At 45.9% G+C, this 24,175-nt stretch overlaps 1 protein-coding gene across 2 annotated transcripts in view; it reads right to left on the minus strand.

The window, feature by feature from the left end:
* NGLY1 (N-glycanase 1) overlaps window positions 1-24,175 on the minus strand; it is an 84,724-nt gene that overhangs the window by 17,878 nt on the left and 42,671 nt on the right. For both annotated transcript variants that reach the window (XM_082259788.1, XM_082259787.1), the window contains 3 exons: window positions 21,857-22,002; window positions 6,953-7,063; window positions 1,945-2,109 (listed from right to left, as the gene is read on the minus strand). In XM_082259788.1, the coding sequence (XP_082115914.1) occupies window positions 1,945-2,109; window positions 6,953-7,063; window positions 21,857-22,002 (422 nt within the window). The remainder of the gene's footprint in view (window positions 1-1,944; window positions 2,110-6,952; window positions 7,064-21,856; window positions 22,003-24,175) is intronic.

Here is a 24,175-nt window from a genome sequence, read left to right on the forward strand (position 1 = left end):
AGCCACAGCTCCGTGTCCATTCACACACTGAGCCATGGCCCAGCCCCTCTCTCCTCAGTGGCTGACTTTGATTGACAGCAGCAGGAGCCAATGGCGCATTGCTTCTGTCTCAGCCAATTAGGAGGCAAGTCCCGGGCAGCCAAGACACTACCGTAAAATCGATGGATCTAGATGGACCTCAGGTAAATATTAGAGTGGTTGATGCACACAGAAGGCTTTTTATCTTAATGCATAGAATGCATTAGGATACAAAAACCCTTCTTGACTTAACAACCACTTTAAGGACCAGAGTCAAGTTAGCAGCTTTATTTTTGTCTATTGTTGTGTCTATACTGTTTGGGGTAAAAGTGTTTACTTAAAAAATTACTCAATTTTAAAAAGGTGTTTTCTGTGGTTTTGTTTTGTTTTTCAAAACCCTGTATACCTATTAAAATCTTACTAGATGCCTTACTAGGTCCTGCCATTTGGTATAAGTGTTTGTGGCTAAGGACTACTACAAGTGGTTTAGAGAGCATGGATTTCTAGCTATAACAAATGGATATATTTTACTCATACACACAGAGGTTGATTAAAACTGGAGATCTGGTGCAGTTAGCAACCAATCATCTTCCAGGTTTTTTTGTCAAGCCTTAAACAAGCTGAAGTTAGACGCCGATTGGCTACCATGCACAGCTGCACCATATTTTGCACTATCCAGTTTTAGTAAATCAACCCCGCAGAGTCATACTGGTGGGCCTCTTTCCACTTAACATAGCAACTAAAGGAACAGCACGCTGCCCAGCAAGGTAACAGATGTCAGGCATACCGGAAATGCGAAAAACCCTAATGACCACACTAAGCATGACTAAAAGTGAAAAAAAAACTTTGCAGTGTGAATATTACTGCCAAAATGCCAACAGTAGTAAACAAAAGCAAAGAAATGAAAACAACTTGGAGAGGTCACTGCACTGCGATGATGTTTCAGACATTATGCGGTTGATTTACTAAAACTGGAAAGTGCTAAATCTGATGCAGCTGTGCATGGTAGCCCATCAGCCTCTAAAAAAAAACAAAAAAAAAAAAAACTGGAAGCTGATTGGTTTCTATGCAGAGCTGTGACAGATTTTGCACTCTTTAGTTTAACTAAATCAACCTAATTCTGAAAATTTTCTTTTCTAATTTCTTTATATTTGGGTGGTGCAGCTGATTTTTGTGGTAGGTTATTTCTTTCATTTTTGCATATCAGTTATGCCCCATTCCAGCATACTTGGGTTTTTGTGCACCCTTCACAAATTATAATCTAATAAACAGTTACATATAGAGGAAGATAAGAAGCCCGGTATAAGCTACAAGTCACTCAGCTTTCAGCCTAAATTGAGCCGAGGGCTATTTCCTACCTAGATGTGACTGCGTGGAGACAATCACCAAGCACCAGTTAGTACATGAAAGTAGGGGAGTCAGCCACATATTCATAACTATATTTGCTCATGGTGGCATGCGGAGCAAAGGAAAGGAGAGTTTGTGCTGGTGGGAGAGAAGGGGAGGCAGCATCAAAGCAAACATGTTTTACTATTGAATTGCATGCACTGGTAAAATAGAAGTTTGATTTAAAGTAAACCTGTGGCCAGGCTATGAATCTTCAAGTACTAACATATTCTTGACACGCTATATATGAATTTAAAAGCAAGACCTTGGTGCTGCAGGCACTTTTGAGCAATTCATCCTCAAATTTTGCAGCAGAGGTAATTTACTCAACCGACTCTGGTCCCCCCTCGCAGAAACACTGAGCAACATTGAATTGTAAGCGAGTGACAGTAGTAGGGCCCAGTGTGATCGAGAAGGGTGTCTCACCTTTCATCATTTCTCAGGGAGACATCTGCCTGTCTATGGTTGGCTTAACTGTGCAATTTAAGGAATTTGAATGAAAGGAGAAAAAAAAAAAAAAAAAAAAAAAAAAAAAGGTACCTTCACACCAACTTCTCCTCGTGCCACCCTCCAGGCTACAGATCCTGATATTCTGCCACCGAGCTCTCCGGGTTTTGGTGTCTTCGGAGACATAAACTCTACAATCTCCACTATCATTCTCCCGAGCAGCTCTTTTTTCCTGTTTTCTGGTAAGGACTGCTGCCTCTACAGTTTTAACACAATTAAATATTTTATTTTGAAATCAATTTGATACAAATATTTGGCATCAATGGCATTGTAATCATTAAATGTCATTCCAGTTTATTTAAAAGTTTTAACAAGGCAAACAATATAGCCTTTAAAATGATAATGTTCTCTTATTTAGTCTGTTCAAGAAAATCTGTAGTTTAACAACCTCCCGCCCACGTTATAGCCGAAAGACAGCTACAGCGTGGGCTCACATTGCCCTGATCGCGCTTCCCAGGCGCCCCCTACGGCACGCATCGACACAGATCTGAGATAACTGTGTCCTTTGGATACTGCTGACCACAGATAGGGTAAAGAGCTTATCACAGAGGCTCTTTACCATGTGAACAGGTGTGGCCAATCATCATGTAAATAGTATTGGCCGGTTTTCGGCAGTCCTTTCCTTGCACTGACAGCGCACGAGGATGGCCGATAACAGGAAAGTCCAAAGAGGGGACATCTACACTCATAATCCGGGCACTGATCATCAGTGCAGCCCCACCAGTGATGCCTGTCAGCGCCCACCAGTGGCGGAGAAAAATTACTTATTTTACAAATTTAATAAGAAAAACTTTTTTTGTTTAGCAGCACATTGAATTACTAAGAGCTTTTTTTTAAGCTTCTTGGACACTGCAGCTTCAAAAAGCTCAGTACAGTGTTTTTTTTTTTTTTGTAGTTTTTTTTTTTTTACGCATCTAAGGCCTCATGCACACTGGACGTTTTTACAGCTGCTGTTAGAAGCGTCAGAAGTTTTTTTTTGCAGCTGCAGAACGCCCATCCATGTTATTCTATGGCCTCATGCACACATAGAGCTTTTAGGAGCTCCAAGTGGCATAGGCGTTTTACAGCTCCAAAAAAAACCCAGGAACTGTGGGTTCAGGAGCTCCAGCGTCAAGCTGCAAAAAACGTCTGACGCTGCTAAAGGCTCCATAAGGCTCCATAACGTTGCTTAACGTGCGTTAAGCCACGTTATACGTTTTTTTTCTTCCATTCAAAATCAATGGTTCCCTATGGGAGCCTATTGATTTGAATGGAAGTCACACTGCAGGTCGGATCAGGGTGATCCGACTTGCGGTGCGACCTGCACTGTGAGAATCTTGAGGGGGAACTCCACGCCAAAATGGGGAAAAAAACGGCGTGGGGTTCCCCCCCAGGTTCCAAACCAGGCCCTTCGGATCTGGTATGAAATTTGAGGGTAGCCCGCGCCGAAAAAACGGCGTGGGGTCTCCCCCAAAATCCATACCAGACCCTTATCCGAGCATGCAGTCCGGCATGCCAGGAAAGGGGAGGGGACGAGCGAGCGGCCCCACCCCCCTGGATCATACCAGGCCACACGCCCTCAACATGGGGGGGGTGTGGGTGCTTTGGGGCAGGGGGGGCTCTGCACCCCGCACCTCAAAGCGCGTACTGTACCCCTACTCATTCACCCCATAAAGTGTATGGAAATAACGACAGGAGACGTTTTGGAAAATTTATTAAAAATCTTCATCCGACGTCATCTGTGACACAAGGGGGCGTGGTCTCCCGATGACGTCATCTGGCGGCCACGCCCCTAATGGCTATATAATAAGCTGCAGAGACCAGAGGCCGGCATAATCGCTGAAGACGTCGTCGGAGGAGGACCGGAGGAAGAAGGACAGCCGACAGCAAAAGAGCAGAAGACCGGAGAGGAGAAGACAAGAAGATTGGACAGCAGAAGGGCGGACAGCAGAAGACCCTCGGAGAGGAGAAGACAGCAGAAGACCCCCGGAGAGGAGAAGACAAGAAGGGCGGACAGCAAAAGAGCAGAAGACCCTCGGAGAGGAGAAGACAGCAGAAGAACCCCGGAGAGGAGAAGACAAGAAGGGCGGACAGCAAAAGAGCAGAAGACCCTCGGAGAGGAGAAGACAGCAGAAGAACCCCGGAGAGGAGAAGACAAGAAGGGCGGACAGCAAAAGAGCAGAAGACCCTCGGAGAGGAGAAGACAGCAGAAGAACCCCGGAGAGGAGAAGACAAGAAGGGCGGACAGCAAAAGAGCAGAAGACCCTCGGAGAGGAGAAGACCCCCGGAGAGGACAAGAGCCGGATGAAGATTTTTAATAAATTTTCCAAAACGTCTCCTGTCGTTATTTCCATACACTGCATTTTATGGGGTGAATGAGTAGGGGTACAGTGTACCCCATACCCATTCACATAGGGAGGGGGTCCGGGATCGGGGGCCCCCTTGTTAAAGGGGGCTTCCAGATTCCGATGAGCCCCCTGCCCGCAGACCCCCACAACCACCGGCCAGGGTTGTGGGGATGAGGCCCTTGTCCTCATCAACATGGGGGCAAGGTGCTTTGAGGTGCGGGGTGCAGAGCCCCCCCTGCCCCAAAGCACCCACACCCCCCCCATGTTGAGGGCGTGTGGCCTGGTATGATCCAGGGGGGGTGGGGCCGCTCGCTCGTCCCCTCCCCTTTCCTGGCATGCCGGACTGCATGCTTGGATAAGGGTCTGGTATGGATTTTGGGGGGGACCCCACGCCGTTTTTTCGGCGCGGGGCTACCCTCAAATTTCATACCAGATCCGAAGGGCCTGGTTTGGAACCTGGGGGGGAACCCCACGCCGTTTTTTTCCCCATTTTGGCGTGGAGTTCCCCCTCAAGATTCTCACAGTGCAGGTCGCACCGCAAGTCGGATCACCCTGATCCGACCTGCGGTGTGACTTCCATTCAAATCAATAGGCTCCCATAGGGAACCATTGATTTTGAATGGAGGCAGAAAAAAACGCTGCTAACAGCTACTGTGGCCAAACGTGCAATAACGATAGTAGAAAAAGCTACTGAAAGCATGTTTTTACAGCTGCTGTTTCCCGGCGTTATGTAAACAGCTTTGGAGCACGTTTTTATGACGCCCTGTGTGCATGGAGCCTAAAATTCAGCCCATTGTTTACAATGTGCCTATAAACAAGCGTTGTATATAAAAAAAAAAAGGAAAATCTGCGTACCCGGTCAGTATTTTGCACCAGTACACACAAATGGGCATAAATGTGAATGGATTTTTCCTAGTAATATATTGTATGTGCAAAAACGAGCAGATACAGGCAAAACAAATGCCTGAAATTAAGTCCAAAATGCAGATGCTCAAATATCAGTACAGTGTGCAAGAGGCCTATATTTGCACAATGCTTTCAGTTTCAAATCGTGAACATATAGCTGCTGATTCTTCATAGTCTAATCACAGGCTGGGATGGGTTTTGAATTAAAGCTGTTCTTTATCCTGAAAATAAAATGTCCTGCTCTCTAAATATCTTAACCACTTATCTACTGGGCACTTTCACTTTCTCCCCCGGCCAATTTTCAGCTTTCAGTGCTACCACACATTTAATGACAATTGCGCGGTTATGCAGCACTGACTATGACATTTTTATCATTTCAAACAAACATTCATACAAACAGCTTTCTTATGGTGGCATTTAATCACCACTGGGTTTTTTACTTTTTTGAGAAATAAATGACAAAAGACCAAAAATGTTGAAAAACAAAAAAGTTTTTCTTAGTTTTGGTTGTAAAATTTTGCAAAAAGTAAATTTTTCTTCTTCACTGATGTATGCTGATGAGGCTGTACTGATGGGCACTAATAGCCAGCACTGACAGGCTGCACTGATGGGCAGGGCACTAAAAGGCACTAATAGGCAGCACTGATAATCAGGACACCGGATGGTCACAGACCTGGCTGTGCTGTTTTCTAGGGATGCCTGGATCATAAGAATGTCTCAATAAAATTCTAAATCCTTTGGCAGGGTAAAGCAGTCTTATGAGCCTGTATTCAGCTATGTGCCTGGAGTTTAGCTCATTTTAAGCAGCATCATGTCTAAATCAATGTATGCGTACAAATAAAATATTTACACATATCCTTGGTAGTAAACTGGGCAGTTTTCTCTTTTTGTTAAAACCCAACTTAGTTTGTATTGCTGTTTTGTTTCTGCTGCGGAGATCTCCCTTTGCTTTCTTGCCTCTGTGACCACGAGTCAGGAAACTCAAAATGTAAAATATTGCAGATTACCAGTCCTTAGATGTGTTGGTTGCATTAATTTTATTTAACATTATCACATTTTGTTTACCTGCAAAAAGACGTGCATTTATTTTTATTTTATTTTTTTTTTTTAAAAAGGAGAACTTATCCTTTATTGCTTTTTTTTCTGACCATTAATTTCCCAATACATTCTGCTGTCCATTGTTTCACAGACTTTGGATAAGCTATCACATAGTGGGTACTTCATGTATGCTGAAGTCATAACAGTATATCACTAGTTTTGAAGGAATGCTTCTTTTTACAGTCCTGTGTTGTTCTGGTTATTTTGGTCTGGCTTCCCCTTGGCTAGTTAGGCTTCATGTACTCTACAGCTCTTAAACTTGAGTTTAGGAGCTTTTGGCTTTTTGTTTGCCAAAGCTTCTAAACTCAACTTTATAAAAGCCTATGTGTCCATGTACACAAAGGCTTTTACCAGAATTTAGGAGCTGCTGCGATTAGGGGAGCTTCAACCTCCCTCTCCTGAACGCTGAAGAATCATGTTCAGGATAGGAACGTTTTGACCACTGGCCGCAAAACGCCGCAAAATCCGCTGGTGGTCAAAGTAGGCTATGTGCACATGAAGTCTAAAATGGAGCAGACATCTAACTGGGTTTTTAAAGTCCTGAACACTGTAATGTGAAACAGTGGCTTCCTAATGGCAACCACGTAACAATTCACAACACATGGTTTATGTATCAATATTCTGCAATGAATGATTTGCCAGCAATATTTAACTGATCAATAATTACTTATGGTAAAGAAACTACGGTATATTTTTTAAAAATGTATTACCGTCTTGTTGAGAGCAGAAGTCGTTTCCCGTAACCAACTTTCTCGAATATCCTTCCTCCGCAAGATAACTTCTTCATGTTTACACGAATACCTCCAAGTGACATCAATCACCTGCAATGATTACAGAGCAATCCTTAGTCTGTTTTAAGTCTATGGGTACAAATCACCCTGAAAAATCTTCATGTCACAAACAACATAACATGAACTACATCTAAAGAATTTAGCATTCTCTACGTACATATTTCTTTGGTGGCTCAGTGGTTACCATGGCAATACTGAGTTCAATTAGTCCCTGGAAGGAAAGTTCTAGGCATCACATCCCTTCGTTGGAAAGGATTTGGAAATAGTATAAAACTGGGACTTTAAAGTACATATTATACATGCATATATATGAACACAATAATATTGAACATGTATAATATGTTTATCACCAACTATGATTATGTACACTTACTGATATTCCCATTTGATCTGAAGAAGCAAACTATCTGTAAAACGTGTAATTCAACAGCAAGCTTGTGACAAGATAAATCTTGTGGAGTAGCTTTGAAAAATACGTTTCTGTACTTAATAATTAAAACTAATGCAGTAATGGAAATTGGGTGTACAGAAACAGAAATATAAAATGTGAATATCAGCACACTATATATAGGGATTCCCGAATAATTGCAGCAGCCAAAACCTCTGCTACCCCAGCAGGAGAACATCAATCTTTAAAATCAGAGATAAAAAGTCAATATCCCTCTACAGGTCCTTTTAGAAGAATCTTCAAAGCCCATGGATCCAATAAAGTACATCCGGTATAAGAACCGTCTCTATTCTTGAGCTTTGATTGAACTTCTAACCAAAAAAAATCTCAAAGGAAAAAAAAGAGGAAACTATTAAGCAGGCATTACAAAATGGCAAACCAGGGTCCAAAAACAGACAGCAAGGCAATCCTGTCTGGACCTTGGCTCCGCCACTTAGCAGCCTGGGTATCCTCTCCCAGCTGACAGCTTCCTTCTCCTGCTGCCACCAAGGCCACAGCATTCCTCCTTAGCAGGTAGAAGGCACGGCATGTCTGGACAGAGGACAGGACATGCTTTTCAAGTTAACAAGCCAGGGATTTATTGCTAAGTTGCGGAGCGATCCTAGCAACCAATCATCTGCCTGTTAACATGAAAAGCATGTCCTGTTCTCTGTCCAGATAAGTCGTGTCTTCTGCCTACTACCTGCTATGTAAGGTAGGATTGGAAAGGATTGAGGATTGCAAGGAAGGAAGAGGGGCCGTGATTGGGACCAGAATGTATATAAAAAAGGGGGGATGCTGTGAAGGGGACTTGGATACAAGGAAGATGGGGCTGTGAAGGGGACTGAGATGAAAGTAAGGGGTTGTAAAGAAGGCTAGGGTCCAAGGAAGGGGGGCTGTGATGTGGATTGGAATGCAAGTAAGGGGGGGGGGGTGCTGAGATGCAAATAAAGGGGGGGCTGTAAAGGGGACTAGGTGCTAGGAAGGAGGTTGTGAAGGGAATTAAGATGCAAGTAAAGGGAGGACTATAAGGGGGCACTGGGACACAAGGGGAAAAGACTGACGGACAATAGGGGGAAGTAAGGGGGGGGAGCTGTGTAGGTGCGGGTGAAGTTGGGGCTTGGCAAACGTGTTTACCAGCCCCCTCCTTGTAGTACAGTGGACTGAGGCAGCGATTGGTACCAATTGCTCCTAAGTCCACTGACAGCTGATCATTGTAAAGTGATACAGAGAAAGTGACTTTAAGTCCCTTTCTCAGTCTCAAAAAAAAAAAAAAAAAGATATAGGGGTCTGTTTAAAGACCACTCCCCTCCCCCCTCAAAAAAAAATTATATAAAAAAAAAATAGAAAAAACATGGAGAGGACTCTCAAGCAGATCCGCCTGCTGATCCCCGCTGAGCAGGCGGATGACATGTCTGCTCTGCTAATTCTGTATGGAGCGGTGGGATAGAAATGGACCTCCTATTCAGTTCCATCCTATACCATCTGATCTGCTAGATGGGATGGGGAATGGGATCCCCATCCATCTGTTTTAAGTGGACCAGATCAGATCGGATGCAGGCGGGTGCAAATGGACACATGTCCATTTACATCAGCCTTCCCATAGAAAACAATGGGTGGTCCAATTGGGCCCGCCTGAAAAATGGACAGGCAGAACCGATTGGTCTGCCTGTGTGAAAGGGGTCTAAGGCCTTGTTCACACTGGGCATACACAGTGTACCTTTACAGGGATGCACAGATGTTCCATGCATCTCTGTGCAGGCAGTCCCATTGATGTAATTTGGGATGTAGCAACTGCATGAACAGAGCTGTTGCTCCCAATTTGACATCCATGTAGGTCCGCGTGCATGTCCCTGAGCTTATACTGTCTGCGCTTGGGGTCGTGCACCCACACGAATGTCAGATTGGGAACAGCAGCTATGTCTGTGCAGCTGTTGCATCCCAATTGACGTTAATGGGACTGCCTGTACCGGGATGCATGGAATACCTGTGCACCCCTGTGTGAGTAAACATGGCTCTCCATGGGCGAAAACTTTAGTATGCCACATGTGAATGATGCTTTAGTAATAATTTAGCAGGAATTTTTTAAGTTATGTTGTGTTTATTTGCACTATTAATGTATTTAGTATACTTTTAGTGAAATCAACATTTGCGCAATTATTGCAGGGCCCAAAAAATCAGTAGCACCTTTTCTACTCTACAGGTCATGTGCTTTCAGAAAATGTAAGGTTTGAGGGGTCTTTTAAAATTCTGAAAGCTGTAAGTAAAAAATGGTAACTTCCGGAGTAAATTTTTTTTATTTACAGTTTTGCAAATGGCATTCATCAGCTTCTAGTACTTGTTCAGCAGGAGAAACCCTGGCTGAGGCCGAGTCCAGAGTCAGACCCAAATAGTCCAACTTGGTGGATGGAACCAGAGCAGATTTCTGAAAATTCAGAGTCCACCAAAACTCCTGCAGAGTCCACACAGTGATGTTCAGGTTGTCCCGTAGAGCAGTCAGAAACTCTGCACATAGAAGATGATCGTCCAGGTACCCCAGCACCGTAATCCCCCGCTGTCGCAACAATGCTAACACTGGGGCCAACACTTTTGTGAACATCCGAGGAGCTGAGGCGAGACCAAAGGGTAACGCCACAAATTGATAATGCTCCTCGCTCACGGCAAAGCGGAGAAAGAGCTAAAGTGGTACATATATATTGGGATATGGAGGTAAGCTTCCTTGATATTGATAGAGGCCAGAAGATCCCTTGATGAAGGGATGCCACTACCAAACGCATGGACTCCATCCAGAACTTCTGTACCCACACAATTCAGTACAGGCATTTGAGATCCAGGATTGGATGAACTTTGCCTTCCTTCCTGGGAACTGTAAACTGGTTTGGATAAAAGCTTGTGGACCCACCTGTCTTGAATCAAAGAGGTCAACGGGTCTGGAAAAAAACAAAGATGTCCCCCCACCCCAGATACGGGTGAGGGTGCCCCTTTAGGCAGAAGAGGACTTGTCTGCAGGTCTGAAAGGACCTGCTCTCGGCTTACCAGGCCAGGGCCTCTTTGAACCTTTGGAGACATTACAAATAAATTTGGATCCTTTTTCTTGAGATTCTAGGGACAAAAAAACGTGTATGAGCCGAGAAAAAAGAACCACGTCTGCGACGAGACTCTTTGCCCCTGGTAGTCTGTAGAAGAAGAGTACTCTTCCCCCCATGTAAGACTCCTAATGATGTCATCCAGGGAAGAACAGAACATGCGGTCCCCCACAAAGGGGAGATCAGATAATGCCTTCTTGGAAGTTTGGTCCGCCGACCAGCATTTCAGCCATATCATGCGCTGTAGCATCACGCTGTCACGGACACCCTAGAGACTAAAGCCCCGTACACACGCAACAATTATCGGCCGACCGACCGTCCGTCTTTTGTCCAGAGTTGTGTTTTGTTGGTTGGAGACTGCACACAAATTTTCTCGCCCAACAAAATTCTACTTCAGAAGTGATGTCATGTGTTGGATTGCTTTCTTTGTGTTCTTTCTTCACTGAGCATGCCCAGACTTGCTCATCAGATTTTTCCCTGTCGAAATCTGTACTGACTGCACGAAAATCGGCCGTTGTGTTGACGGCCAACAAAAATTTTATAGTCTGCACACCAGATTTTTTTCGGCCGAAAAGTTGGAGTTGGTGGTCAGAAGCATCATACTAACAAGCCGAAAATCGGCAGATCGGTCGTCGGACGAAAATTCCCTGACAATTTTCGACGCATGTGTACGGGGCTTAAGTGAGCCACATCCAGAGAGGCATTGCAGATAAACTGCAGCCCCTAAACCAATTGAATTGTCAGCTCCGCAAAAGCAGGAGGAAGCCGTTCCCCCTCCAGGTCCTGGCGCAAAAGCTTTGCCCATTTCGTCAGTCTGGGACACCAAGGTAATGGTAAATACTCGCCTAAAGATCGAACTTGCCATAGTAAACAGGTGGCGGATCAAAGCCTAGGCCCTCCTGTCAAAGAGATCTTTAAAAGCCAGGGACTCCTCCACCGGATTTAGGGTGGACTTATTCAACACAGGTGGTACAGTCCACTTCTTTAGCAGGGAATCCTCAAAAGGATACCGCCTAGCGAAATGCTTAGGCACCGCCATAATGCATTTGGATGACCCAACTAATTAGCGCCAATTTTGTAAAAGTAGGCGGGAAAGGGGGAAACGCTTGCCGCTTTGGAGGATCTGCGGGTACCAACGGAGACTGGCACCTCTTAAGAAGCGGTAGCTGCATTCTTCAATTTTTAAGTTTCCCACATAGATACAATCAGTGCATCCACCAGCAGCTGTAGTGGGAGAGGAATTATCCTCACTATCAGAGCACTCAGGGTGTGGGGACGCAGATCCTGCAGGGTGACTTGCATCTGTGGCGGCCAGATCTGACTCAGAATCTAAGGGCACAAAGGAGGCAGGTGAGGGCAGGGGACGAATTTTTCTAATGGGAAACTACAAGAAAATGACTGCCGGGCTAAGGCAACATGGCCGCCGATCTACATAGCCAGCCATCCACAACAAAATGGCAGCTCCCCGCGGTGCACATGTGGTCTCAGGGGAACCCCAGAAAATGATCAGCAGGAAAGAGGGTCCCTGGCAGGAGCCCCCACCAAAAAACAACAAATAAAACACAAGGGCACACCGGCCTAGTGCATTATCCGTTAAAGGTTTATTTAAAATAAAAAGTATAAAAATACTCAAAAAGAGTTCTTGATGAAAGAATATCAAACAAGGTATATAGTCCTCATGCGTCAAGATCCAAGGGTAGGCAGTCCCCTGAAGCTGTAAAGGCTTACGCGTTTCGAGGCTTAGCCTCTACCTCAGAGCCCCCACCAGGATGACCCCCCCCCTCCTCCCATTGTCCGCTCAGCCCCTAAAAATGCACAGACCTTACCAGGGGGAGTTCAGTATGGGCAGTTGGGGGATGGTTCCTAGGGACCCCAACGTGGAGGGAAACGCTAGTGGGAAGTACACTACTCACCCTACCATTGGGACCGGGTGGTTACTGCTCCAGAGAGACCCCCTCTCCACTGGAATGGGGGTGCTGTCGGCCAGGGGGCACGCTGCGACTCAAGCTGCGACCAGGTCGTATGCGTCCTTGCGAGACGTTTAACTCACAGGCCAGCCCCCGTCTGTTAGGGCTAAGTCGCGGCTGACCTAGCGTGGAGCGGAGGTCTGCGCACGCTCGCTGGCCAGACTGCAGGGGACTCTTTGGATCTAGGATATCCAGTTCGTCGCACAGTCCGGCAGTTGATTGTAGTTCTCACAGGAACATAAAATAATAAAAAGGAGGAAAAAATTCAATTTAAAAAGAAAAAAATGCTAGGACCAGAGATCGCAGCAAGGAACTAGGTCCTTACTCCTGACTAGGCAGAAAAAAAAAATGAATACCTATAGCAGGAAGTGGGAGTATACCCCCTGGGACTGCCCCATAGGTATGGTAAAGCCTTTTCCTGTCTAATGTCCCACTCCTGTAGGGGGCAGATAAACCCTATGTTCAAGAAGATTCTGGAGCTGTGTCCGTCAATGAACGAAAAAACGGAATTTTTGTAAAATCTTACCTGTATAATTCCTTTCTCTGAGTCCTCCGACAGTCGCCGCCATCTTCATATTCGTCACAATGGGGTATTAGTCCCTGCTTCGTAGGAGTAGCTAGGCAACAGAATATGTCAATATTAAAGGTTTTAACATATTCCCACCCCCAGGGGGTGGTCCCCTCAGACAATACCCTCCCATTTCCTGTATCCATTCCTCAGTTTCAGTGGAATAGCAGTAGAGAGTACATCAAACCCCAAAAGAGGGGCGGGGGCGGCGACTGTCGGAGGACTCAGAGAAAGGAATTTTACAGGTAAGATTTTACAAAAATTCCGTTTTCTCTTACGTCCTCCGACAGTCGCCGCCATCTTCATATTCGTCACAATGGGGACGTCCCAAAGCAGTGCAAACATGAGGGGTGGGAAACGCAGTCGCGCCTAAAGGCAACGCCGTCTCCACATCAGAGAAGGGAACCTTATCAAAAGAAGGAACCCAGCTGGGCAACCTGAAAAAATTTGCTCAACAGGAGCAACAACCCAGGAAAACAAATAACCCAGGGATAAGAAACAAATCCCGAACAGATAAAGGGCCCAAAAACAAAGACCCTTACGGAACTGCCGCACTAGGAACCTTGCGGCCAAAGGAAGCATCTGCCGATGCCTGAACATCTACTCTGTAGAATTTTGTGAAAGTGTGTACAGTCGACCAAGTCGCCACCCTACACACCTGGGCCACAGAAGCCCCATGATGACAGGCCCAAGACGTACTCCACGATCTGGTAGAGTGCGCCTTCACAGGCATAGGGGGAACTTTCCCCTTCAAAGCATATGCCTGTTCAATGGTCTGTCTGATCCATTTGGCGATCGTGGAACCCGACGCCGCCATGCCCTTCCGAGAACCATCCGGAAGTACAAACAAGGAATCCGTCTTGCGAAAAGACTCAGTCGATTTCAGGTAAACCCTAATCGCCCGAACAACATCCAAGGAGTGTAACTGTACCACCTTCGGATGCTTAGACTTCGCGCAGAGCGAAGGCAAGACAATGTCCTCATTGAGATGAAAATCCGAAACGCACTTCGGAAGACAAGAAGGGTTAGGTCGTAAGACCACCATATCCAAGTGAACGACCAGGTACGGAGACTTGCAGGACAAAGCCGTCATCCGACACTCTGCGAGCCGAAGTGATCGCCACCAAAAAAGCGACCTTCTTGGACAGCATAGACAACGAGATCTCCCTGATCTGCTCAAAAGGAGCACGTAGTAACACGGACAGAACAAGGTTCAAGTCCCAAGGAGGCAAAGGATCCCTCCTAGGAGGGACCAGATGTCGTACCCCTTGAACAAAGGGGCTAACCAAGGAGTTAGATGCCACAGGACGTTGAAAAAGAACGGCCAGCGCAGACACCTGACCCTTGATCGTAGCCAGCGCCAAGCGCTGGTCGACACCCGTCTAAAGGAAGGACAACACTCTAGACACCGAGTAGGTGCGAGGTGAGACCCTCCTGGACTCACACCAGGCAAAATACGCCTTCCAAGCACGGTAATAGACCTTCGCGAGGAAGATTTCCTCGTATTGATCAAAGTGTGAACGACCTCAGGAGAGAGACCACTATCCTTCAGGATTTCCGTTTCAACAGCCAGGCCGTCAAAGCCAGCGACTGTAAAGCAGGATGGAATATCGGCCCTTGAGACAGAAGATCTACCCGAAGAGGCAGACGCCATGGAGCGTCGATCGCCAGATTCACGAGATCTGCGTACCAGGCCCGGCGAGGCCAGTCCGGTGCCACAAGAATCACTGTGTTTTGTTCCGAGTGCAACCTGCGAAGGAACCTGGACAGTAATTGAATCGGTGGAAACACATACATCAGCCGATACTGATGCCACGGGGCTACCAACGCGTCTGACGCGTCTGCCCGAGGATCGCGCGTTCTTGCCACGAACCTTCTCACCTTGTTGTTCAAACGAGACGCGAACCGGTCGACCTCCGGAAGACCCCACTTCGCGCACAACATCTGGAAGACATCCGGGTGGAGGGACCATTCCCCCTGGTCCAGGGTCTGGCGGCTCAGATAATCCGCCTGCCAGTTCTCCACCCCCGGAATGTGAACCGCCGATCTCGCCGGGACGTGTGTCTCGGCCCAAGACAGAATGTCGGCCACTTCTCGAGCCGCTCGGGCACTCCTGGTGCCCCCTTGGCGATTGATGTAAGCCACCGCCGTGGCATTGTCCGTCCGCACCAGAACCGGGCAGCCCTGCAGCCTGTCCGTCCAACGACGGAGGCAGAGATTTATCGCTCGCAATACTAGAATATTGATCGGAAGGGAGGATTCCTCCTCCGACCAAGTTCCCTGGGCGGACAGAACGCCCAGAACACCACCCCAGCCCAACAGGCTGGCATCCGTGGTGATCACCGTCCACGAAAGAGGACGAAAAGACTTGCCCCCCGACACCGACGGGGACTGGAGCCACCACAGAAGATCCCTTCTGGTGCGATGACTCAAGGAAATCTGGAGTTCCAGAGACTGTGGTCGCCCGTCCCACCTGGACAGGATCTCCGCCTGGAGCCCCCTTCGTGTGAAACTGGGCGAAGGGAATCGCCTCGAAAGCCGAGACCATCAATCCCAGACACCGCATGCACGCCCGGAAGGACGAGCACGGAGCGTCCCTGAGGGACCTGACTTCTTCCTGAAGAGTCCCGAGTTTGTCGTCCGGTAGGAAGACCTTCGCCTGGACTGAGTTCAGGACCATTCTCAGGTAGGGAAGACGAACCGACGGACACAGCGTCGACTTTGGAACATTTATCGTCCACCCAAACTCCTGTAGAGTTTGCATTGTGACGGACAGGGCCTCCACCAGACCCTGGTTGGTCGCAGACCGAACCAGAATGTCGTCCAGATACCCCAGGACAGAGATGCCCTGGGCTCTCAACAAAGCCAGAACCGGTGCAAGCACCTTGGTGAACACCCGCGGGGCAGAGGCGAGACCAAAAGGCAACGCCACGAATTGGTAGTGATCCTCCGCAATGGCGAATCGAAGGTACCTCTGGTGACCCTCGTATGCATCCTTCAAGTCGATGGAGGCCATGAACTCCCCTGGAACCAGGGCAGCCACCACCGACCGCAGTGAATCCATGCGGAACTTGCGAACCCGCACAAAGCGGTTCAGGGCCTTCAAGTCCAGGATCGGACGAACTTTGCCCTCCTTTCTGGGCACAGTGAACAGATTGGAATAGAACCCCCGAAATCTGTCCCGGTGAGGTACCGGAAGCACCACTCCCTGAGCCCGCAGGTCCCGCACCGCCAGGTGCAGAGCCCGCAAAGGATCCGGAGACAGTTGAAGATTTGAGGGAAAAAATCTGCTCTCTGGCCGAGAGAGAAAATCGATCTTGTAGTCAGACCGAATGATTTCCTGAACCCACCTGGCCCGAACCCGGGCCAGCCAGGGCTGAAGAAAACCGAGCAAGCGACCCCCCACCCCAGAACTGGGTGAGGGCGCCCCTTCAGGCCGCATTGTTACGCGCAGCTTGTCCGGACTTCTGCTTACCTGACTTCTTATGGGAGCCTTGATCCTTGAAGGGCTTGTGGAAGTGGGGCAGGAGCTTGCTCTTGCCACCTGTGACCCCCTTTATCAGAGTATCCAAAGAGTCGCCAAAAAGGCGAGACCCATCATAAGGCAGATTGGCCAAGGTTTTGCGCGAAGATTGGTCCACAGACCAACACTTCAACCAAACCAAGCGGCGAGACAACACCGCCACACTGCGCACACGTGCAGCCAGCGGTACCATATCCAGGTCCGCATCACACAGATACATGACACCCTGATGGATTTGATCCACCATATCCAAAGTCGCCGGGGAGGCAGATTCAGCCACCAGAACGCGCCTAAGCACCTGCGTCCAATACGCGACAGCCTGGGCTGTCATAAGTGAAGCAAATAAAGCTTTCAGCATAGACCCGGTAACAGAGTAAGTATGGTGGGCAAGAGACTCCAGTCTCCTGTCCGTGGCATCCCGGAACACCGGGGCGTCCTCTGAGGGAACCGCAGTGGACTTATTCAAAACAGCCACCGCGTGATCCACCGGAGGTGGCACACACCAACGTTCATCAGTAGCGGGTGTGAAGGGAGAACGCAGCCTGAACCTACTTGGTACAGCAAAAGGCTTGCGTATATTGCGTCATTGCTCCTGAACAGCGCGCTGAAAATCATCCATGCAGGGGAAAACCTGCGATGACTTGCGCCTTTTTTGTGTCCCATAAGCCGCCAGAGCAGCAGGAGGACATGGTTCATCTTGTAAATGCAGCGTTTGCTTGATAGAAGCCATCAATTCATCCATGAGTGCAAGCTCTTCAGGCGAGCCAGGGGGAGAATTATCCACCCCTTCTACCTCAGCCTCCACCTCGGACCCCACAAGATCCAGGGAGGAACGGGACCCCGATAAGGAGACCCCAGCCATAGCAGCCCCATCACCATCATCCTCTGAATCAGAGGAAATTAAAACTCTGGGCCATTTTGTGGATTGAGCAGCCACCAGAATTTGCACCTGAGCAGCAAGATTAGCCACAACCGCAGCCAAATCCCCCCCTGGGGGGGAAACAGCAGTCCCTCATGAACCCACCAAAGTGGTAGGATATTTGCTTTCCTGAGAATCCATTGCCCCCAGATCAGACCGGAAAATAAAGGGTTAACAGCCCCTATAACAAGCGCGGCGAGCGCTGCCCACCGCACACACACACACACTAGCACAATCGAGACCCCCACAGGGATAAAGGCTAAAGTTAGGCCAAGGACACAGGGATAGAGAGGATAAAACCTGTAAAGACCACTGCTGCTGCTGCTGCTCCGATCGGTGCGCCCAGGGAAAAGGATGTGATGTAATACAGGGCGCTTCTGTGCAAGCCTATGGAAGGCTACAAGAAAATGGCCGCCAGCAGTGTTACCATGCGGCCGGAGCGAGCGCTGACAAAATGGCGTTGTTTGGCGCCGAAAACTCCGCTCCCTCACCTCAGTGAAATGCACAGTAAACATGGCGGACCGCCGCAGCGGTCTCCGTAACGTGCCCCAACACGATTCATGCATGTTTTACAGCACACAGTCTGACACACAAGCCCAGTCTGACACAGAAGTGCAGCACAGCCCCCCTCCTTGCAGCCCACAGCAAGCACCAGAGAGATAGGGAACATTTACAGTGTGACAGAGGCAGGGTAACACAATCCCAGACTGACACCCCCCAGACAGACAGGTCCCCACATAGATTTACACTTACCTCATAGGTGGCGTGGGGAACCCGCACAGGCGAACAAGCCGCTGTACATGAGACAGGGAGAGTCGCATCCAGGACGCAGCAAAGGTGGGTTAAGAAACCGCACAGCGTCCAGTGAGGTAGCCACCTCACCATAGCATCCCTGCACCGAACAGGGATGGGTCGTTCAGAACGCCAGGAGCGGTACCTGACTGAACGCTCGATGGCGGGCTGAGAAGCCACTGACCCACAACCTGCGACCAGGGGGGTCAGCCCGAGACGCAGCCCGCATGATCCTCTTCATCAGAAGAACTAAACTGATGCTGGTAAAAATAACAGCTAAGTAAAGAAAGAGAAAAAAACTCAAATAAAATCAAAAAAGAAGAGAAAGGCTGAGACAAAAGCCCCAGCATAGAGACATGCAGCCACTCCTGACAAGCTAGACATTGAAACTGAGGAATGGATACAGGAAATGGGAGGGTATTGTCTGAGGGGACCACCCCCTGGGGGTGGGAATATGTTAAAACCTTTAATATTGACATATTCTGTTGCCTAGCTACTCCTACGAAGCAGGGACTAATACCCCATTGTGACGAATATGAAGATGGCGGCGACTGTCGGAGGACGTAAGAGAAATAAATATATGGTTTAGGGGGGTCTTTTACAAACAAAGCTGTAAGTGGAAAAGGGACACCTCCAGATTTTTTGTGTACGTCTTATTTTCACCATTTCGCAAAAAGGTGCAATTTAAAATTTACACATTTTTGATATTTTTTATTAACTCAATATAGATTAAGCTTTTATATTTAGAAGGAATTTAGCAGGAATTTTGTAAAATGTGCTGTGTTTGTATCTGCTAATTATGATTTTAGTGTATTATTAGTGAATATATTGCTTTGGTAAAAATTTGCACAAATATCGTGGTGCCTTAAAAATCAGTAGCACCTTCTTTTGATTCTACTGGCCCTATGCTTTCAGAAAATATATGGTTTTGGTGGTCTTTAACAAACTCTGAAAGCTGTAAAAGGAGCAATGAAAACCTTTCGATTTTTAGAGAAATGTAATACAGGCATAATTTAAAAATTGCAAATATTTGTTGTTTATTAACTCAATCCTGTTTAAGATTTTATGTTTAGTAGGAATTTAGCAGGAATTTTGTAAAATTTGCTTTGTTTATATCTGCTAAAAATGATTTTAGAGAATTATTAGCTATGTTTTTTTTTAAACATTTTCGCAAATAACGCAGGGCGTTAAAATCAGTAGCACCTTCTTTTTATTCTACAGGTCATGTGCTTTCAGATAATATATGGTTTGGGGGTCTTTTAACAATCTCTGAAAGCTGTAGGGAACAACCTCTAGATTTTTAGAGAAATTTGGATATTTCCATTTTTGCGTGTTTGATTTTCACCATTTCGCAAAAAGACGCAATCTAAACTTTACAAATAGTGGTTATTTAGTAACGCACTCCCGTCCCCACTAGGCAGCGGGGATGCCGAAGCACGGGGCTGACAACCGCAATTGCCGCCAGTCACCCGGATTCGCTCCCCGCTGAGAGAGAAGGACGAGCAGCTGTTGCAAACACAGCTGACCGTTCTTCTCTTTGAAATGATCACAGGGTGCCTGTGATCCTTCTATATAGGATCACAGGTTTCTATGGTCATTTTAAATGCCCACCCCCCACAGTTAGTAAACCAGTCCCTAGGCTTACATTTAACCCCTTGATTACCCACTAGGCTAACCCCTTCCCTGCCAGTGTCATTACAGTAACAGTGCATATTTTTAGCACTGATTACTGTAGTAATGTCACTGGTCCCCCCAAAAAAGTTTCAAAAATGTCTGTCGCAGTCCAGCTAAAAAAAAAAAATAATAATCGCAGATAGCTGCCATTACTAGTAAAAAATAAATAAAAATAACAAATCTTTCCCCTAGTTTGTAAACGCGCTCGCTTTTGTGCAAACCAATCAAAATACGCTTATTGTGATTTTTGTTACCAAAAATATGTAGAATATAAATTGGCCCAAAGGATGAAAATTTTTGATTTTTAATTTTTTTTTTGGGAACGTTGTATAGCAGAATGTGAAAAATATATATATTTTTCAGAATTGTAATGCTTATTTGTTTATAGATAGAGCAAAAAAAAAAAATCACAGAGGTGACCAAATACCACCAAAAGAAAGCTCTATTTGTAGGAAAAAAGGACATCGATTTTATTTAGGTACAGTGTCACAAGACTGCGCAATTTTCTGTTAACGTAACGCAGTGCCGAATCACAAAAAATGGCCTGTTCATTAAGGGGGCAAACCCTTCCGATCCAGAACTGGTTAAACGTGTGCAAAAAAATGCAAAAAACAGCTCTGGCTGTAAAAGCGTTAAAGGATACGCTCACCTTCGGGAACATATTACATGTTCTAGTTGTAAGCTTTGCAAGTTGAAAAAACTGGCTTCTAACTTTTTTTTGCTGGCTCCTAGATTCAAAGCAAATTTGTCAAGCCTTGGACTACACTGCATAGTTTCCTATTTTTCTTTCCTTGTTTTCTTTATCAGGAGTTCCATCAAAGGCTCAAGAATAAAGAGACAGTTCTTATAGCAGATGTACTTTATTGGATTCAAAAGCTTTGAAGATATTTCTGAAAGGACAGTTAAAAGGGACATTGACTCTTTATCGCTGTTTTTAAAGATTGAGAAACACCAATATGCGGATTATCAGGATCACCAGGTGAATATAAAGGAAAAATAATCTTAAAAAAAGAAATATAATGCATCCACCACATCTAGGACTGGTAAGCTGCAAAGTATTACTTTTTTGCTTTTAGATTTAGATCACTTTTAAAGCCGTATTTTATCAGTAAACTTTTTTTTTTTTTTTTAATATTTTGGCTTTCTGCTATGAAATTACTTAGAACCACCAGAACATGATATATTTTCTGAAAGCAGAGGCCCCCGTAGAATAATAAAAAAAAATGGTTGTTGCTATTTTTATGCACATAACGCAATCCCCTATTTTTTTTTGTATTTAATAAACGATGAGATAGCGTAGCATAAACAGATACCTAATGTGTCAAGCCTCAAAACTGAATGTGCCTGAAAAATGGCGAAGCGTGGTACTTAAAATTATCAAAGGCAACCCTTTCAATGCTTTTACACCCTGTCTGTGCACTTGAATTTGTGAGGTTGTGCAGGGAGATGGAACTACTTATCTCTTTTTACTCAATTTTACTATATTTTTTGTTTAATTTATTTCTATCACCAGGGGGCTAAACAAGCCCCCTATGTGATAGCACTGGGCAGATAACAGGTTCTGTCTGTTCAGGCCACACCATCTGCACTGTTGTAAAATTGATCAGGTGGCTATCACTTTTACATTACAGCCTGTAGCAGGCTAAAGAAAAAAAAAAAAAAAAAAAAAGACATGTTTATGGCTGCAGCTTGTTTTAAACCCTTCATGCTCTGACTTTTAAGCAACATTTCATGAATTTATGAAAATTCTTTGATGTCTTGATTTAAAGAGTGAGACGTCTTTCCAGGTGTAATAAATGCCTTTGTATTAACAGCAACTGCATGGTAAGCAACTGCTTACCGTAGTATCAAATACTGCTGTACAAACCTCATCTTTGGAGAATGCAATGATGTAAGACAGCTTCTTTCCCCATCCAACCTCATACAAGAGAGGCTTGTCACAAACATTTTCACATGGGTCACAATGGAGCCATCTGTTTTGAGATGAAGAGAACACCTCAGTCCAGACATGATCTGCAGGATGTGAAAAATATGCACTTACTTGCCTTATTCTACTGGATTCTCTTTCATTTTTTTTTTTTTGTGAATGCACAAAGAGTGGCAACCGTAAAGTAAAAAAACAAAACACACATGGTAACAGTACTTCAAATGACTGTGAATATACAGTGGGTACGAAAAGTATTCAGACCCCCTTAAATTTTTCACTCTTTGTTATATTGCAGCCATTTGCTAAAATCATTTAAGTTCATTCTTCTTCCTCATGAATGTACACATAGCACCCCATACTGACAGAAAAACACAGAATTGTTGACATTGTTGCAGATTTATTAAAAAAGAAAAACTGAAATATCACATGGTCCTAAATATTCAGACCCTTTGCTGGGACACTCATATATTTAACTCAGGTGCTTTCCATTTCTTCTGATCATCCTTGAGATGGTTCTACACCTTCATTTGAGTCCAGCTGTGTTTGATTATACTGATTGGACTTGATTAGGAAAGCCACACATCTGTCTATATAAGACCTTCCACTTCCAGATCGCAATGCATGTCAGAGCAAATGAGAATCATGAGGTCAAAGGAACTGCCTGAAGAGCTCAGAGACAGAATTGTGGCAAGGCACAGATCTGGCCAAGGTTACAAAAAGATTTCTGCTGCACTTAAGGTTCCTAACAGCACAGTGGCCTCCATAATCCTCAAATGGAAGACGTTTGGGACGACCAGAACCCTTCCTAGAGCTGGCCGTCCGGCCAAACTGTCAGCTATCAGGGGAGAAGAGCCTTGGTGAGAGAGGTAAAGAAGAACCCAAAGATCACTGTGGCTGAGCTCCAGAGATGCAGTCAGGAGATGGGAGAAAGTTGTAGAAAGTCAACCATCACTGCAGCCCTCCACCAGTCGGGGCTTTATGGCAGAGTGGCCCGACGGAAGCCTCTCCTCAGTGTAAGACACATGAAAGTCTGCACTTGAAGGACTCCAAGATGGTGAGAAATAAGATTCTCTGGTCTGATGAGACCAAAATAGAACTTTTTGGCCTTAATTCTAAGCGGTATGTGTGGAGAAAACCAGGCACTGCTCATCACCTGTCCAATACAGTCCCAACAGTGAAGCATGGTGGTGGCAGCATCATGCTGTGGGGGTGTTTTTCAGCTGCAGGGACAGGACAAATGGTTGCAATCGAGGGAACGATGAATGCGGCCAAGTACAGGGATATCCTGGACAAAAACCTTCTCCAGAGTGCTCTAGACCTCAGACTGGGCCGAAGGTTTACCTTCCAACAAGACAATGACCCTAAGCACACAGCTAAAATAACGAAGGAGTGGCTTCACAACAACTCCGTGACTGTTCTTGAATGGCCCAGCCAGAGCCCTGACTTAAACCCAATTGAGCATCTCTGGAGAGACCTAAAAATGGCTGTCCACCAACGTTTACCATCCAACCTGACAGAACTGGAGAGGATCTGCAAGGAGGAATGGCAGAGGATCCCCAAATCCAGGTGTGAAAGACTTGTTGCATCTTTCCCAAAAAGACTCCTGGCTGTATTAGATCAAAAGGGGGCTTCTACTAAATACTGAGCAAAGGGTCTGAATACTTAGGACCATGTGATATTTCAGTTTTTCTTTTTTAATAAATCTGCAACAATGTCAACAATTCTGTGTTTTTCTGTCAGTATGGGGTGCTATGTGTACATTAATGAGGAAGAAGAATGAACTTAAATGATTTTAGCAAATGGCTGCAATATAACAAAGAGTGAAAAATTTAAGGGGGTCTGAATACTTTTCGTACCCACTGTAAACACTGCTTTTAAGTGGAATACAGCTAAAACACAATTTTTAAAATGCAAATAAGCCATTTACTTGCCATTTTACCGTGCCTTGCGGTAAACACAAAGGAGTCCTTAATGCCGGGTTCACACTGCTGCAACATGGAAGTCGGATGACTTCTGCTCTGACTTTGCCCTAACAACTTCATGTACGACTTCAATGAACAGGATTCAACTTTGATCTGAAAATATCAGGCCCCTTGAGTCTGGTATGAATCTTGAGGTGGGGGACCCCATGCCAAAAAAAAAAAAAAAAAACGGCACGGGGTCCCCCCCTAAGACCATACCAGACCCTTCAGTCTGGCATGGATCTTAAGGGGAACCCCCACACCAAAAAATCCATACCAGACACTATTTTTAGCATTC

The sequence above is a fragment of the Pelophylax lessonae genome (assembly GCF_965119305.1).
Source record: "Pelophylax lessonae genome assembly, chromosome: 5".
NCBI classification, from domain to species: domain Eukaryota; kingdom Metazoa; phylum Chordata; class Amphibia; order Anura; family Ranidae; genus Pelophylax; species Pelophylax lessonae.